Below are 19,536 nucleotides of genomic sequence, written 5' to 3' on the forward strand. Positions count from 1 at the left end.
GCCAAGCTACAACATTCAGTGCTGTATGCCATTTTGAGATCCTCTTAAATCTCTCCAAAAAAACGTCATTTTTTTACTACCTCTGTCTGTAGTACTTGTGTCATCTTGACTTCAGGATCACCTACCAGAAGCTCTGGAGTTGAGTTAGGTTTGATCAAGTCTCTTTTCAAAGGAATTCTGGTCCAGTAAGCCAATTTGAACTCATCAACTCTTCAAATTTTAGGCCTCTGGAAGCATGATCCACTGGATTTTGATCAGTGTCGCTATAGTGCCACTGTGCAGGATTCTTTGAACTCTATTCGGAATGATAACATGAAACCTTCGGGCTTCGTTGTTGATGTATCCTAAGACTACCTAAGAATCTGTCAAAAAATATTCTTGGGCAGTGGTTCGTCCCACCCTTTTGCCACATTTTCTGCAATACTCTCTTTCCCTGTAAGAGGAAGGGAGCCAGTACACCAAGTGGATCAAACACAGGCCACAGTTGAGAGAAGTCCCCGCCGTGTTGCTGGTTTCTCCCCCAGGGAAACTTTAAAGGAGAGTGTGTCAGTGTTGACACGCCATGTTACTCCCAACACAGTCTGAACTGGGAGTTCATCATGACTGAGATCTACATCCTGAATTCTGCTAGCTTGCTCGCTGTCAGGAATCGACTCCAAGACTTCTCTACTGTTTGAGATTACCTTGTGGAGGTGTAATCTCCCTTTTGCACACACCTTTTGTGCTTCTTTTACTAGTTTGATGTCTGTGTCCGCTGATGAGGCCATCATCAACATAGAAATTATTCCCTGATGGAGTTGGCTGCAGCAAGACACTCCGTTTCATTTTCACTTGCAAGATACTTCATCCCATAACTTGCACAGCCAGGGGAGGATGCTGCTCCAAAGACATGGACTTTCATGCAATATTCTTTTGGCTCTGACTTTGTGTCACCATCTTCCCACCACAGGAAGCGTAAGTAATCTCTGTCCTCTTGGCTCACATGAAACCTATGAAACATGTTCTCTACATCACAGATGACAGCAATTGGGTGTTTGTGAATTCTACACAGCACTCCTGTCAGCCCATTTGGGAGGTCAGGTCCAGTCAGTAAGTGATCATTCAGAGATGTACCATCATATTTGGCAGAGCAGTCGAACACAACCCTAATCTTCTCTGGTTTTCTAGGGTGATAAACCCCTTGGTGAGGAATGTACCAAACATTTCCTCCTTTTGGTTGGTATTAATCTCTGCATTGCCATCCTTGAAGACGCCCTCCATTAATTTAACGTAGTCATCCTTGAACTTGATTTTTTTTTGTCAAATTTCTCTTTGAGGTGCTTCAACCACACCAGAGCCAGTCGCTTATTTTCTGGTAGTTGTGGGCGTGTCTTAAAGAGGAGTAGCATTTCAAGGTGTCCATCTGTATTCTGATGCGTTCATTTATTCAGTAGTTGCAGAAACTGTATATCATCCTGTGATATGCTCTTTTCCCCAGGAGTATTATCCTTGAAATCTGCTTCTAGGGCTCCGATGACACTGGCTGGTATCACTAGTGGAAGTTTCTTGATTGATACATGTGGTAGTTGGGCATGGTTTGGCTCGGCTGCAGGAGGGACTGATTGGGGAAGTGGTTCAGGGAACGGTGCCTGGAAGAGGCTTAATTAGCACTCCTGCAGTGAATCACTGACGGTCTCTCTCTCCACATAAAAGCACAAAGCAGGTCACCAGACATCTCACTCCTGGGGACACTGAGCAGCAGGCTGGCTGTGGACAGGACGTGTGGCATGTGCTCGAATGCCCGGTAGGAGAGCACAAGGGATCTAAGATATTGTTTGTGTTGAATAAACACATTGACAAAACTGTACTTTCGCTGGTTGTTGTGTGTTCAGGCCGAAAGAACCCATGGTGACGGCAAGATGTCTGTCGGATGATACAATACATGATGACACAGACCTGTTACTTCTGTTGATGTTACCACCAGTGAGGAGCTGCCAACAATGCTCCAGCCCAGCTCAGTTTTGACTGCATATGGCTATTCATCAGGTCCTGTGATGACTTGTTGAGTCACCAACGCTCTGCGGCAGTCATAGCCCATTAGGAGACCAACCTCACAATCCATTAGCTCTGCTATTTCCTGTGCTAATCTGTTCAGATGTTTCCACCTTTTTGTAGTTTCAGGATTAGGAATGTTCAAGTGGAATGACATCGCTGGTGTAGACAGGTGGTAAGTTGATAAAGCTTTGTGAGGAAAACCCCCTAACCCTTTCACTCTGTACAATGTAATCTCTTCCCATCATAGTGGTGAGCCTTAACTTGACTAGCTCTAAACGTCCTCCCATCCCTCTACCTATTTCTTGGTCTACAAAGGTGTTGCTACTCTGTATATCCAGCAAGGCATACACTAAGGTCTCTGTTTCAGGTGTGGTTGTTGAAGAAATCCAAACAGGCAATATCATGGATGTCCTCCCACCATCGCCTTCGTCTACACAGCAAGAGAGAGAAGATGTGCTCTCATCTGCTTCAGAGCATGATAAGGAGATGGAACTGAAGCAGCAGATGAACGGTTCTCATGAAGTGGTGTCGGATGATATTTCTTACAGAACAAATTGCTCTGTTTTTGAAGTCTCTTGTATTGTGTCCTCTGCTAAGCCAGCCAAAGCACAGGACATTGTCAAATATAAACCTTCTCTTTTCTTCGACAAGCTTATTAGCGAATGTCCAGCATTTGTGGATGGAATAGCTCTCTCCACAGCACAGGCTTGTGTTAAGTTTTGAAGATGAAGAGTTTACTTTCTTTAGTCTGCTTGACTCGTTTGAGCTGTTCTCCACAGCTTTGTTTGTTTTCATCTCTGTCTTATCAGATGCTTTCACACTTGTGATGAACGCATTAGCCTATGGGCGCTTTGTATCTGGCTTTTCTTCAGTAGTCTTCAAGGCTTGAAAGGAAGCTACAGGATTGCATGCAATTTCTGCTTCTTTAGCAACTAAACCAGCAAACTCATTGAAATGAGGATGTTCCTCTGTTTGCTTCAACTGCTTTGTGACATGACGAATCCAGCAAGAGGTCACCCAGTCAGGGAGTTTTTGCAGCATTTTCAGATTCTCTTCACAATAATTTAACACCTGAATCCCTCTGATGTGTGGGATGGCATTGTTGCAGGCTGTCAAAAAAAAAAAAAATCACTGAATTGTCTCAGTTTAACTGACTCTCTTGAGCCAATCTTTGGCCAGTTGTTCAGTTTCTGAACAGGATGACAAAAGGGTGGGCATAACGGGCATTTAGTGCATCCCATGCTTGGTCGTAGGCCTCATCATCCTTTCGAAGCTTCCTTCCAATACAGATCGTGCCTCACCACTGATGTACTTTTGCAGGTACAAAAAACTGTTTGCTGGATTTGTGAATCGCTGTTCTATTAATGTCTTAAAACTTGTGCTCCACTCTAAGAACTTAAGTGGGTCCCCTGAGAAGACTGAAGGCCCAGGTGCAGGAAGTCTGGTAAGAACCGTTGTGTCATGCTTCCCACCTCTCTGCTCCCAGGACACCTGCTGCTCCTCACTCTGAACTGTCGGCCACGTTGGCGGTACGTTTTCAGTGTAGCTACACTGGTCCAACAAATAATGACCACGCTTCATACTGATGTCTTTTGATGATTTTTATTTGCGTGCTCTCTCTCTCTCTGTCGCCGCAGACACCTTGTACACCATATACCTCATCACCTCGGACGCCGTGAAAACTATAAATAAAACAAACGTTCAGACATACATTGTGAACTCTTTCTGGAGTCTCTCAGGCAAACGTCCGTTGCTAAACAGACTCACATATGTTAGCATATCAGCAATGTCGTAAAACTGCAAGATAAAATCACTCAAAATACAACACATGTCAATGTAAATGTATGTCAACAACACTATACACAAATATATTAACAAATGAAAAACTATTTGGGCCAAGTGCAGAATTTGCTTAGCTCGGGGTCGTTCACTCTTCTCTGCCTCTGTGTCAGCAAAAATTACCCACAATGCCATGGCCATGTGTTTACGTTAACTTTGGGTGTGGCCTGTTACTTTACGTGACATTACGACCTTACATAAAGAATTACGGTAACTCTAAGATCAACAATTTAAACTTAACAGATTTTAATTGCATTTTAATCAATCTTGCCTATCTATCTAAAATGTCATTTATTGCCCTTTTAATGACTGTGCGAACAAAGAATATTTATGAATTTATAACTACACCATTCTTACTTCAACATGTCTCTCTGACAGTTACACTTCCTTTGAGTCTGTATTTGCATTTTAGGAAGACAATAACTGTCTTCCTAAATCTTTGCAATCCATGATTTTTGAATATCTGTATGTACCATACAGATTTTGAAAGATCATGGAACATCTGGTATTTTTGTGTTCAATTTGTTTTTAGATTTTCCATTATAATTTCCAATCAGTGGTTGCCTGCCTCCGGGATGTTTGTGATGCAGTAGCTAAAGGTGATAGTAGAGCAGCATGATCAATTTAAAACAAATTAGTTACATTCTCAAAAGTTTTGCACAATCATTCTTAATACAAAAACAACATTCATGTATTGGATTTGGGTTTTGAGTCAAATATATTTTACAGGTTGAATCACAAAACCTTTGGTGAGCCTCTGAATTTTCATCAAGAGCCATTATCAAGTCAAAATTTTAATTTGTTGAGTACTTTGGTTCATGTGGTTAATATAAAACTCTATAATGAACTGTAATACTAACAACACGACAAATGACGTTCCCAGTATTCTCAGCTACTTTGTCAGTCCACGAGAGGATACCGTGTTAGTGTCACGTTTTGCCTCACCTAAATGTGAAAAGTGCATACGCGAATGAACGGGGTTGAAGAAGGGGTTCATGTGACGAAGGCCAAAGGGTGACAGTGTCTGAGCGGAGCATTATGCAGGGGGTGTTGGATGAATCAAACCCCTGACTTGTACCATGGTTCAAATCTGTGAGAAAGGGACATAGATTTTTTTCAAGTAACGAAAGTAAGTTAGGTACCTAAAGTAATGCATTTAATTTATTTAATGTGTGTTAAGTAGCTTGCGTGGCATACATAATCTTGCTTATGTAAAATTACCAGGATCTTTTAAAGACCATGTAAAGCAAATTCCAAGATTTGCTTCTCAGTACATTATATATGTGTGAAATGAGTTGCTGAAAGCATGTGCAAAGTTTGAAAACGTTGTCACACTGAAATATGGAGTTAGACCGTTGAACAGTTTCTCATCTGTCTTCAGCTCAGGTTTATTTTAGGCGGGGCTAAAATCTAGCTTCAGTACATCACCGAGCTACCGCACAGACAGTTTATATAACCTTCTGCATGGCTCCTCCTCTCACACGGTGAAATGGCATACAAGCCTGGAGCTCATTTGCATAAGAAGTCATCCCACTCGACTTCAGTTCTACTCCTGCTGTAGTCAGATTGTTATTTTACATCAGCTAGCTGCTGCAGGACGTCTCCCTCCACCCGCAAGTTCATCTTTCCTGGAAGCAAGAACCTCCAAAGCAGCGCTGCATTGTTATTTAAATTTCCTACTGATGAAGAAAGGAAAAAGAGGTGGGTTGGTTTCGTGAAGAGCCTCGCTGATGGAGAGTTTAGGATTAACACCAACAGCCGCCTCTGCAGGGACCATTTCACGAAGGATAGTTTCACCAACTTCCACCGGAGACAGATGGAGTTGACGGACGCACCGCTTCTCCTGCAGCGTGGAGCCGAACCGAGCATCGTCCTCCCGGTAGTTCATCTCCGGACACACCGGCACCGTCCGCCGCCACCAGCAGTCCACCACTCAGCGCAAGTTCTGTGTGCTTGTTCTAATTATACTCGATAACTTTTCCAGAGGTATCTCTGCTATATTTAGTCCGCGGTGCAAATCTCTAACGTGATTTTACTCGGTGTAGAATAACAGTATTTTGGAAAATGCTCCGATAACCGCAGATTGTTTTATGCGTGTCAATATAGCTACGATAAGGAACTATAATGCACTTAACTCTCTATTTTACGTTTCGGGGTGATGGTAAACATGGCCCAGAGGATATCTTGTCTTCCTGGGTTGTTTTTTTTGTACTCCAGTGTAACGTTAGAATCACCGACCCTCTGTACCGGTTTTAGTTTTCTCAAGGTTTGCCTTTGGAAGGGGGAGATGTCTCACATTAATATATATTGTTAACCAATATATTTGTTGAAGACATCGCCCTAAAAAAAAAGCCTCAGTCTTGATTTTGCTCTTTATTTTGGTAATTGTGTGTCAGATGTTGAGTTATTCCCCTGCCTTGATGAGATTATTGTAATTCCTTGCTATCAGGATGTCCCAGTGACTCTGCAGTTCTCCTCACTCGTGTAGTTGCGTGCTTGTTTTTTTCAGGTATCCTGGAGCTGCATGTCTCTGCTCTGAGATTACTGCACCCACCAACAGGTTGTCTTGGATTGCCAAGCAGTTCTTTTCTGCCTTCATCTTCCCTCACACTAATTCAAGGCAGATGTCTATTGAATATTGAATAAAAACCTATGCGCACCCTCAGTTATTGGCCTCTACTTATCAGCTCTTCTACCTGTTGTATTATATTTACCAGTGTTTTTTTTACAACACCTTATGCATGTACTGTTTAGGCTTTATCAAACATTGTGTTAATTGTGTAATATAAAAGCAACACATGAATGCAAGCTGTTTATTAATAGCTCAGAGCTTGTTTGTCATTAGTCGAATATCATGACTTTGTTTGCCTATATATCAAAAGCAAGTTATAGTGTTTTGGTGTGTATTAATCAATAAACTAGTGCAATAAAGTGAGTCCTCTAATACGTTATTTTTTTTCACAGATTATTGTATGTGTGGTGATTAGTCAGCGACACAAATATGATTGTGTAAACAGTTCGACTTGGTTTTGAGTCATAAACCATCCCAATTTTTAAAAGACAGTCATAGTGTTTCATCAAAAAATCAATAACAAAATGTCTTTATGAAACTTACGCAGCCCTTTCCTTCATCTCAAGTGGCCCTGTCTGGTAGATGTTCAGAGCATCCTGCAGGGAGTCGGGTTCAGGCAGACTGGTTCTGGTCCTGGATGGAGAGTGATGCACTGTGGGACTTCTGGAAGCTGTGCACATCTATTCACAACCTGTTACAAAATAAGTTGTTTCAGTGGAGGGATCTCGTACCCTACTGGTTGTAAATGATCATTGTGGAAGATGTGGTTTTTTTTAGTTTTTTTTTACTTACAGCATTAATCTCTCTGCAGCAGATATTCTCTTCCTCTGTGGACATCGTCCTGCATTCCCCACATGTGCACCTGTACATGTACAGTTCAATTAATGGAGTGACTAAAGATCCTTTTAACTATTTAATTGATCAATTATTTATCATGAACAGCTAGTCAATAAAGGTATGTAGTTGGTTTACAGCATTCTGGTACTCAGCTGGTACGATTCAACGACAAAGCAATTAATACATAAAACACTCAGAAGACTGCAGGTAGGTGGAGTTGAATGAAACTAACAATACACCATGTGTTAAATTTGATAGTAGTCTAAATAATAATTATAATAACGGGATTCTTTCACCTATGAACGTAATGGGAAACAGAAGTAAAAAGAGAGTACAGGGTTCACTTCGTTAAAAATCTACAACAAGGTTGTATAACATATATATTGAAGTGTGGAAGATGACTGCTAACTTGATCTGTGACTGCAAAGAAAACTATATGGAATAATGTTAAAATACAGTCTGTTACGATATCAGAACTTGATTTAGCTAGTTGTTGCTGTTGTTGCTAACTTGAATAAATGAGAGAAAAAAATTACCATTCTGTTGCAGACTGAGAAGAACGTAGTTGATTGTCAGGTTGGTCGGTGTCCTGCTCAGAACTTGATTCTGGTAGCTCAAACATATAAGGCTGAACGAGTCCTATTTCATTGCTCAACGCAGAGTCCATTGTCCGGCTTGCCGTAGCGTGCATTGTCCTGGTCGTAGGTACTTGAGAGAGGCGGCGCCTTCCAGCGAGTGGGCGGGGCTTCAGGTGACACGCCCCCACAGTCTCAGAGCAGAATAGACTGCTGATTTTCTCACGATTTCAAACCCTAATTTAACATACTTGTCTGTTTTTTTTTCATTCAAATTTGGATGGGTAGTTAACAACCCATGCTTCTGTGTTGTGATGAACTTAAAACTCATTTTCATTTCTACTTTACAGGATCTTTAAGCCTAAACCTCATCATATGGATTTTGGTGCGGAAACCTGAAACATCAAACTTTTTACGTCTTTGCAAGGCAAAACGTGACTCCGACACGGTACCCTGCAGTGAACAGGCGGGTGTAGTACACACTTTCATGTGATACCAGGTTGTAAACATCACACCTGCTAGCATTTTATCATTATCACCATGATGTATTAACCTGCTAATGTTAGTATTTAACTCAGAGCACTGCTTTGGTATATCTTCAAAGAGCTACTTTGCAGCTGTGCACTCTCACCTTTGTAACCACACAAACTTTCTTTAACCTCCAGTCTGCAGTAGCTTCATAACTACTCACTGTATGTGCCCCTTTGTGATACAACACTCTGTCAATACCACACTCAAGAATAGGGAAATTACTGAATGCTGATTAATATGCTTTCCATCTTCCAACCTTCCCAACTCTCTCCCTCCCGTTCTGGCCTTTGACCCCAGCAGGGACCAGTGGGACAGCGCTCCGACTCTCACCACAAGTACTGCATATTAACCAGCCACTTAAGCATGGAGGCTGGTTTCATCCATTAACATAGAAAAGCTCCTTATTAGCGCTGTATAATTGCTACTTCGCTCTGCACTGAAGTGTGCCCGACTGTGTTGTAGTAAAACCAGGAGCTCACTTTGCAGAAGTGCAATTCTGAACTAATATGATGGACACTGCAAGCTGTGGTTAATCTGTTCATAAGTGATGGAAGCAATGTGTAAATCCAAAGCTGCGATGAGGTCCGTCTCACAGGATTCATTTAGGCGCTGGAGAGGACGTAGATGGTGAAGATGGCAGATGGTTTTAAAAGTGTATATTAATTGATCATATCTAATGGCTTAATATTCACGAGGGGAGATGCCGGGATGAATATGAATAAGAAGTAGACAATTACAGGTAATGCCTTAGGCCTGTTTGCTTTAGTACAGCATGTATTGGTGCAGTGGGTTCAGGGGAGTTTGTGTTTATCCGTTTGCTTTACTCCTTCTGGGACCTGTCTCCTCCAATTTCTCTTCTTCAGTTACTTTTCTGTGAGGCGCGGAAAATAAATCTAATCACAGAGAACACGAGCAGCTATAAAGACTTTGAAATAAATGAATAATAGTTTGTGTGCTTTAGAAAATAGCTGCCATCAAAAACTGAAGTCTGGTATGTATTTATATCTTTGTCTTGGCTGATTTGATGGATTAGTTTGGATTCTATTTCACCATGCAGATTAGAGCATCACATCGTGCTACAGTCCGTACGTCTGTAAATGCATTTTCTGAGTCTGATAATGTAATTTTTTTTATTTTTCCTCCAGTCTGAGCTTCAGGCTTCACACCAGCCAGAAGTGATGTTGTGTGACACCCAGACGCCACTTTACATGAGGTTTCATTCTCTCTCATCATCTGTCTGGCCCTGTTCCTCTGTCCCTTGCCGCATTTGCCTGGGTAAAAGCTCTGTAACTTATGCGTGGTCCAACAAGCATTGTCTGGTCAAAAGACAGGAAATTGGATTTCTTCTGCTCTCAAGACGTGCAGGCACACGGGTACTCTGTGTTCCCGTTGCGCTGTTCTCTCAATCACTTTCTCGCTCACAGTGCAAGAACATAAGGCTGTTAGAGCTGCTGTATAGATGAATGTAATCCATACACAGTGCTGCAGTGAATTACAGAGCGTCGTCCCTCTCTGCCATTTCTAATGGGACAGTGAAGCACTTCAAAGCAATTCTTTCCTAAAGCAGGTGTCTGAGCAGCCGTAAGCATTAATCTTTAATATTATGCTAAAACAGCCATTTGAAATTAAACCAGACCGTGAAATTACAGCCGTCTTTAAAATCAATGAGAAACTTTCACCGCCAATGCCATCTCATCCAGGATGGCGTCTTGGCATGCTTCTGTTCACACGCAAAGTCCAGTAATCATGTTTGATTTGTAGGACTGTTGTAGAGTAGGTCAACGCAGCCTCACTCACAGCAGGATGACATTTAAACACACTCTCAAACCATTTCACAAGAAGCATGAAATTCCAGCACACACTCAAGAATACTTCAACCTGAACGCATATGTATAATTTTCAAGATGGTTATATCATCACACACTTTCACTTCTTTTCAATCTGTGACAATTAAATGCTTCAGTGCAATGCAACCCTTCACTTGTTTACACATTCCTGCAGTACTTATGACATCTACATAATTATCTTGTTAACTGTGAATGTGCATCTAGAGTGGAAATGTAATAAGATATACAGTGTATATAAATATCAACCATGTCACAGTCGGTGAACAGCTGACTAGAGGAAATAAAGCTCTTTCTTTTGTGAGTGTAATGTCAGTGCACGCATTTTACTGTTGTGGACTTTATAGTTGCTATAAGCAAGAGAGGAAAAGAAATTCAAAAGTATGCAGGCACATGTTTTATCTTCAATGGCGGTAAGGCCATTAAGTGGCGTTTTCAAAGATGTATCTTCTGAAATGCTGTCTTTACATGCCCGATGCACCATATAATACTGAGGGTTTATTCAACATCTGTGTGGCACCACAGCAAGCGCTCCACGCACACAATTTAACATTCATCTGTTGGACAACAGAAAAACATGTGAATTATTTAACGCGCTGCTGAAGTGAAAACAGCTTGGAGAGCAATACAGTGAAAAAAGATGTCCAGTGTCCCGCACCGGGCTGCACAGCTCAATACAGGAAGTCGGATGAAGCTGAAACAGTGGGTGTGTGTTTGACTGTTAAGTCAGCATGAATTAATGTGCTTGACTCAATCTTAACAAGATGCCTCAGGGCATAAATTGAATGATATATCATTGCTACATGCTGTAATTACCTTTAAAGAGAGGCAGCAGCAAGAAACACCTCATACACAGCCAGTCAGCTCGCAGGGATATTTTCTACTTGGTTAAAAGTTGCTAAGAGCATCAAGATCAAATAGAGTGAACAGCAAATGCTGTAAGCCGTTTTAATGAGTCAGTGTGTGAGTTCTGATATGTTTTGGCATTGTGTTGCAGGAGCTGGCAGAGATCTGCAGCTCCTGCCTCGTGATACTCACAGGAGGAATGGCTGCTGGGGAAGCTTTTGCGTCCCTCGGAGACTATCTCCGGCTCCCCGGTGCACAGCATCTTCGCATTCACTTGTCCATCTGGGAAACAACGCTGGAAGTAATCAGGCCTGGGTCTGGAAATCAAACGCAACCCAAAAGATAGTGTCAGTATTATCGATGGAAAGGATTCCATTTTACTTGTTAAACAATTCATTGGCCATATGAGAAATGTGCTCTTATGTTATCAGAGCTTACAGCTAAAAATGCAGCATCATGTAAAATGCTTCTGTTTGCTCAGCATACCTGCCAACAATCAACTTGATAGTATTTGTGAAGACTCCATTTAGGGCGAGAGCCAGGGACACAGCTGGAGAAGGAGAGATACATATAAATAGGCATCTTACAGTGGTTTATCATTGAAATTGGTCAAACAGATGAAGTTGACATTTCCAGCATACAAAAGATTAATTGAAACAGTGCTGCTGTAGTAAAGGAGTAATTTTTGACTATTAGTGCAACACAGGTTCTGGCAGATTCCCCACTCTTTAATATAATATGGAAATAAATTAGCCAATTAGAGTCATGGGAGTTTTCCTTGCAGCTAGACAGATGGTTGTCAGGATTTATGTGCCATAAGCAGCAACAAGCAGGTTTTGAAACATAGGGAAAGCCTCACTAGCTGACCTGTGGGGCTGTTCTTATGCACAGTGGTGCACTGAGATGAATGCTTACTTGTTGTTATTGTGTTGGCTTAATAGCTTATTGGCAGTGCATACAAAAAGGTTGATGAGACTGGTGATGAGATTTTGCAACAAACTGAAATTTTGACCAGTAAAAGGCATTTGGTGCAGTTGGCTGACTTCGTCCCACTTGATGGTCGGTGAAAACTGTCCATGACTGCAGGGGAGGAGTATAAAAAGGCTGCCGTCAAGTGTTACATGTTTTACTTCGCTTGGCGTGAACTTGCATCAACGATGGCTCTCGCTGTGTTTGGATTCTTTGTTGCAGACAAAATCGACGCAAAATCGATGCACTCGAAATCCCCCGTATGGAGAATAGAAGGTACAATGAAACGCGATTGAACAGTGATCAATAGATAATGTAATGTTCTTTGCATGTTATTATAGCTGAAAAGGTATTTATCCTTTTACAGTTGCTTACAGTACTGGTCACATTAAAATGCTCACTCAAATCTTTTTCTACATATAAAAAATTTTTAGCTGTACGTTCATTTAATTAGCTATAAAGAGAGCCTCAGGGGCTCATCATTAACCAGCGTGCCTGCCCTCAGAGGTTAATCCCAGTGGTCTGAAGCTGAATTGAATTCACTCCACGTTGCAAGCGCTCAAATGTATTTTCTTCCTGAGCTGCAGAGGAGCTCAGTGTCAATGTTATTTAATAGCTTGTTAATTTGGGCAAATTTAGCGCAGATCCAATGAAAGCACAAAATGAGACACGTTCTGTTTGACCATTTCAAAAATGGGGCATTAAATTGCAGTGTGTTTCCTTCTCTCTCTCAGTATGAGGAGGCCGAGCCCTTGTAGGTTTAAAAATATTGTTCCTCCGTCACGGTCTCTCTTTGGAATGGTTCCTGATGGTGATGAATGGACTGATTATTACTTTTTTGTAGATTTGACACACTTTGACAGTCCATGTTTTTGCACTTAAGCCTGTTTTTTAAACTCCTGGCACCAAATGTGCCAGTTTCTGGTGAGTCAGCATAAGTGACTGATCACACTCATAAAAGAGGCATTATCTGTTCCTAAAGTCTCTTTAGGGTGCTGCGTAGTCATATGGCAGACTGTATATTACCAACTTGTGACTCTGCCTCCAGTTTAGCCAGAACTCACCTCGTATCTCCTAATTATACTTTTAAATGCTCTGAGAGAAGCCAGTGTGATTGGCTGTTCATGAAGCCCACCACCAGGGCACCTGCTGAATTCATCCTCCTAACAGTGTATTCATCCTGCACCTATCTCTTCCCCCAAACAGGTCTGTGCCATATTTGGATTGTGTTTATGTCTTTGGTCACCCAAAAATGGTCACATATACAGTGGTGTGAAAAAGTGTTTGCCCCCTTCCTGATTTCTTATTTTTTTTGCATGTCTGTCACACTTAAATGTTTCAGATCATCAAACAAATTTAAATATTAGTCAAAGATAACACAAGTAACCACAAAATGCAGTTTTTATTATTAAGGGAGACAAAAAAATCCAAACCCACTTGGCCCTGTGTGAAAAGTGTTTGCCCCCTCCTGTTAAAACATAACTTAACTGTGGTTTATCACACCTGAGTTTAATTTCTCTAGCCACACCCAGGCCTGATTACTGCCACACCTGTTCTCAATCAAGAAATCACTTAAATAGGACCTGCCTGACAAAGTGAAGTAGACCAAAAGATCCTCAAAAGCTAGACATCATGCCGAGATCCAAAGAAATTCAGGAACAAATGAGAAAGAAAGTAATTGAGATCTATCAGTCTGGAAAAGGTTATAAAGCCATTTCTAAAGCTTTGGGACTCCAGAGAACCACAGTGAGAGCCATTATCCACAAATGGAGAAAACATGGAACAGTGGTGAACCTTCCCAGGAGTGGCCGGCCGACCAAAATTACCCCAAGAGCGCAGCGACGACTCATCCGAGAGGTCACAAAAGACCCCACAATAACATCCAAAGAACTGCAGGCCTCACTTGCCTCAGTTAAGGTCAGTGGTCATGACTCCACCATAAGAAAGAGACTCGGCAAAAATGGCCCGCATGGCAGAGTTCCAGGACCAAAACCACCGCTGAGCAAAAAGAACATTAAGGCTTGTCTCATTTTTGCCAGAAAACATCTTGATGAGTTCTAAGATGAAAACCACCGCTGAGCAAAAAGAACATTAAGGCTTGTCTCATTTTTGCCAGAAAACATCTTGATGATCCCCAAGACTTTTGGGAAAATGCTCTGTGGATTGGCGAGACAAAAGTTGAACTTTTTGGAAGGTGTGTGTCCCGTTACATCTGGTGTAAAAGTAACACCACATTTCAGAAAAAGAACATCACACCAACAGTAAAATATGGTGATGGTGGTAATGTGATGGTCTGGGGCTGTTTTGCTGCTTCAGGACCTTGAAGACTTGCTGTGATAAATGGAACCATGGTGGTTTTGGTCTTGGAACTCTAAATTCTATTGTCCACCAAAAGATCCTGAAGGAGAATGTCCGGCCGTCTGTTCGTGACCTCAAGCTGAAGCCAACTTGGGTTCTGCAGCAGGACAATGATCCAAAACACACCAGCAAGTCCACCTCTGAATGGCTGAAGAAAAAACAAATGAAGACTTTGGAGTGACCTAGTCAAAGTCCTGACCTGAATCCTATTGAGATGCTGTGGCATGACCTTAAAAAGGCGGTTGGTGCTGGAAAACCCTCCAATGTGGCTGAATTACAACAACTCTGCAAAGATGAGTGGGACAAAATTCCTCCACAGCTGTAAAAGACTCATTGCAAGTTATCGCAAATGCTTGATTGCAGTTGTTGCTGCTGAGGGTGGCCCAACCGGTTATTAGGTTTAGGGGGCAAACACTTTTTCACACAGGGCCATGTGGGTTTGGATTTTTTTTCTCCCTTAATAATAAAAACCTTCATTTAAAAACTGCATTTTGTGTTTACTTGTGTTATCTTTAACTAATATTTAAATTTGTTTGATGATATGAAACATTTAAGTGTGACAAATGCAAAAAAATAAGAAATCAAGAAGGGGGCTAACACTTTTTCACACCACTGTAGCTTAGAGTGTGTTCGAGTGATTGCACAAAGGTAGTTTCAGGAAATTAGAGGCCTATTAAATAAAGACAGGGCTGCTGCTATTGTATTGCCAAAGTCCCTCTCTCTCAGCTTTTCTGATATCTGACATTCCTTAACAAAGCAGGTGTGCAATGACATGCCCCAGCAGTCTAGTATCCCTTACAGAAAAAAAACACATGAATTTCACACATGCAAAAACTAATGTGACCACATCTGAAACATGTATTTTGCATGTGAAACATGTGGTTTTGGAATATTTTCACGGTGCAATGTGTGAATTCTATGTAAATTCCCATGTGAAAACCTTTCCACGTTTTCCTCATGTTATCATATGTTGCAACCGGTAAACATGTGTGATACATGTGATGTCCCATGTGCCATTCGTCCTCTGCAGCTCATCCAGAATGCAGCAGCTCGACTGGTCTTTAACCTCCTAAATTCACTCACACTACTCCACTCCTCCTCCGCTCCCTTCACTGGTTACCAGTAGCTGCCCGCATCCGTTTCAAAACATTGGTACCTGCGTACCGTGCTGCGAACAGATCGGGTCCAGTCTACATCCAGGACATGGTCCAACCTTACATCCCAGCCCGTTCACTCCGCTCTGCATCTACCAATCGGCTTGTTGCTCCCTCACTGAGCTAAACACTACAACATCACAACTGTTTGCTGTCCTGGCTCCTAAATGGTGGAATGAGCTCCCCAACGACATCAGGACAGCAGAAAGTCTATACATCTTCCACCGCAAACTAAAAACACTCCTCTTCCGATTTTACCTTGAATAGGTAGCACTTTAGTGGCGCTTAAAATGGCACTTACTTATAGCACTTTGAAGTTTGGCTTTCTTGAAGAAAATTTTACTTTCTTAATTGTTGTTGTTTTGAATTTGTACCCTCATGGTTGAAATGCACTTATTGTAAGTCGCTTTGGATAAAAGCGTCAGCTAAGTGAAAAGTAATGTAATGTAATGCAATGAAAACATGGGAAACTAATGTGTTTTTTTCTATAAGGGATTATCAAATCTGGAGGGTTGAAGCTTTGACACTTTTGTGTATAAATATGCAGAGGCAACACAAACTCCTGATGAAAACTATCAGTGTTTCACTTGAAGGTTCTTCCCAATACACAGCAGAAACCGCAGGGTCTGTGCGTACTCTGCGCTGTCATATTCCCATGATGAATAATATTGTTCACGCATTGTAACCAAAATTAAAAATAATCACAACAGAATCATCACTGTGCCATTCTTAGTGAGCCCATTTGGAAAACATAATCAAACTTTCAAAATGACTTCATTATATCCTGACTGATGGATAATTACAAAATTAAGCACCAGGAGTTTGGGAACGATGAAGGGTTATTAGACAATTCTGAAAAGTGAACACTTTGTTCCTTTTTTTTTACTCTGAAAGAAGAAAAAACTAAATTAAAGCGGCAGTGAGATAACAGAACAGTGTATCAAACAATGAATGCAGGATTTTAGCAAAATAAAGTCCCACTGGTGTTATAGAAGAGAGTATCCAACTAAAAAAAAAACACAATTTATGCAAGCTCGTTAATATGTTTGAAAATTTGATTCAGATTTTGAGGATCCTCGGGTAAAGCTTGAAACTCTGTAATTTTGTGAGAATATAGAGACAGCTACTTTTCTGCGCTTTGAGCCAGAGATTAAAAAAAAAAAAAAATAAACAGGTCTGCATACCTGCACATTAATAACAAACTGCTTCCTGATATTTCTCTCTCATTAGGTCTAGACGTAGCTTTGGTTCAAAGCCACCCTCAAAACTATGATCTTTTATTCTTTGTTGGTCTGAGTGATGTTGTTTTTCTGCACGACTTGTAGAAGTGCTTCTCTGCAGGCGGTAATGGGCCTGTTAAGTTCTACACAGCACTGTAATCTCTGCACTGATGCACTAAGCCACCCTCTCTCCACCTGATTCATCTCTGTGTGTCTCTTTAATTGGATTTGTGTTGAACTCTCTTAATGCTTTCCGATGTTCCAAAGCCTCTGCAGGCCTCTTGAACCCGCGGGGGAAACGGCAAACAGGAAACCGTCAGTGGGAGAGAAACGCCAGAAGCAGTTGGGAATGGAACAAATAGCATAAACATTTTAAATAGGTAAATACTCATGGCTGCTGTGATTAAGATTAACTTGTGCGGTACCACACTGATTGCTATTAAATAAAAAAAAATAAGGTGCTTCTAAGTCACCAATTAGCCCCAGCTTCCAGGCAGAACTGGGGGAAGATGAAAGATATTTAAGTGTAAGAAAATTATCAAGAGAAAGGGCTAATTCTGAGATGTTAAAAAACTCCATACAAAAAACTCCATACAGTCCACGCTGTCATTTAAGGACATGCGTCTCCAACTCATTTTCTTCTGAGAGCTACTTTGACAACATGAAGGTGTCCGAGAGCTCCTCATGTTTAGTAACATTTATTCACATAGCTGAGCTCAACCCAAACCAGCTGAAAAAGCTTCTTTTATGTGATCAATAACAAACTAATACTCACACATTTTGTCTGACAACAGCTTAAATTCAACAACGTGTGCATGTTTTCTTCTGTATGCATCTCTTACATTTACAATCAAAGGGGAGCGTGGGGGATATCTTAGGTATCAGATGTTCCCTAAATGCCTGATGCAGTGCATGTAAGTTGGGTGTGGCCAAATTGGTTTGAAAAGTGTGAAATAAAGAGTTCTAATATAAGATTTAACAGGAAACAGTGTTTCCCCTTCGATTGGGACCCCCTTCCCGTCCTGAAAGAAACACATGTATAAGTCAAAACCTATTATATGGCTGCACTCTGTGTGAAACTGGAAGACTATTAATTTGAAAAGTCGCCAACCTGTGGTGTAATTTTGATCTGTCACTCAGTGACAGACACTCACTTTATAGCTCCGCCCCGCTGTTCCAGCCCATCCAAAAATATTGTATATATTAGCTTTTTATTTCCAGCTCAGTGTGAGGGTCTCTGACACATTTTGCTATTAAGTGGACAGCGTAGTTTTATCAGCTAACTTAAAAAAAATAATTAATTAAAAATGGTGAAATTGATAGCCAAATATACCTGGGCAGCCTGCCCAAGTAAATCTATTTGTGGGAAGCACTGCATGTTCTTTGAACCTTCAGCGAGCTACTGGTGGCTCACAAGTTACCGGTTGGAGACGTGTGTTTTAGGACCTCTCAGTCTTATTTAGTCTGACAGTGTGACATTTCAGGTAAGTGTCCCCACGCACCTAAACAGGCCTCTTTGATCTCCGTCTTGTCCGTCCTCTGAATTATCTTCACCACAAATATCACCGCCAGTGGGGTGAGGAATGAGATAGCCTGCGAGGAAATAAAGGCAAATAACAAATGAGTTCCTGCAGTGACATTAGAGATGCAGAGCACAGTCTGTTTTGCAGGTTAATCGTAAAATTACTTCAGCCTCTGGGAATGACCTGAACTTGATCCATTATTCAGAGTTAATTTTAATAAGGTAAACTGAGGGGCCAAACAACCATTCTGCCTTTTCAGAAAGAATCTGGCCCCCAACTTGATATGAGATTTGGGCCCTCCCCAGCACCTAAGGTAATTATTCATGCCTTCTCATGTATTAATTACTTTGTCCAAATTTAATATATTGTCTTTGCCCTAAGGAACAGAGGTAGTAAAAACAAAGGCAGAGCTTCACTTCCATTATTATAACACACATGTTGGATTCCCCTTCTTCATTAGTTGAGCTGTGAGAATTTGTGTGTATGTTTGCCAATTATAAACTAATTTTCCACCGCAATATTCCTTTGAAGTAGCTCAGTTTCACACAAAACAAAACAAATGAGTGCACTTACAGTTGCTCTCTGAATTTAAGATTAAATCAACCAAATTTTGTTTATATCTTTGTAACACGGGCACAGAGTACGGTACATCCTACTATAGCTATGAAATGCAGTGTAAAACATTGCAAATTGGCATTGCAAGACATACGGTATTAATGACAGTATCACATTTTTATGTAAGAGATCGATGGATTATCGTTGCACCTGCAGATGGAAAATTTAACAGCGTCTTACTTTAATGCAAAAATGGACTGAAGTAACAATGTTGAGGCAACAGCAGATCATCTCCACCACATTCCCCAAAACTAATGCACCCTGTGTAGCAATGCCCTTTCAATCACAGCAGCTGCCATCACTTTGCGACTTTGAGGGGGAATCCAGTGTAAAAAAAACACATCTCTCCCTGCTGGGTTGAGGTTTCCACATGTCAGGACTCATGCAGGGTGACATCCCAGTTGGTCTCACTTTGATGGCTGATTTGACAACTGACAGTATTTTTTTTTTTTTTCTTAAAAACAGTTGTCAAAGATAAGAGGAACGGTGTGTAAATGAGAACAACAGTACTGTACTTGTGAGGATTTATGTTGCCATGGAAACACGTTAAAGCATCCAAAATCACCTGAAAGGTTTGACAATGGATGATTATGTCATAATATTTATGTAAGGCAGTTTG

At 41.2% G+C, this 19,536-nt stretch overlaps 1 protein-coding gene across 3 annotated transcripts in view; it reads right to left on the reverse strand.

The window, feature by feature from the left end:
- Nucleotides 1–19,536, reverse strand: part of plpp4 (phospholipid phosphatase 4) — a 57,964-nt gene that overhangs the window by 11,043 nt on the left and 27,385 nt on the right. For all 3 annotated transcript variants that reach the window (XM_069145109.1, XM_069145108.1, XM_069145107.1), the window contains 3 exons: nucleotides 18,282–18,372; nucleotides 11,565–11,628; nucleotides 11,271–11,395 (listed from right to left, as the gene is read on the reverse strand). In XM_069145109.1, the coding sequence (XP_069001210.1) occupies nucleotides 11,271–11,395; nucleotides 11,565–11,628; nucleotides 18,282–18,372 (280 nt within the window). The remainder of the gene's footprint in view (nucleotides 1–11,270; nucleotides 11,396–11,564; nucleotides 11,629–18,281; nucleotides 18,373–19,536) is intronic.

The sequence above is a fragment of the Embiotoca jacksoni genome, unplaced genomic scaffold (genome assembly GCF_022577435.1).
Source record: "Embiotoca jacksoni isolate LCO1_2020_lvr unplaced genomic scaffold, fEmbJac1.0.p SCAF_12, whole genome shotgun sequence".
Taxonomy (NCBI): domain Eukaryota; kingdom Metazoa; phylum Chordata; class Actinopteri; family Embiotocidae; genus Embiotoca; species Embiotoca jacksoni.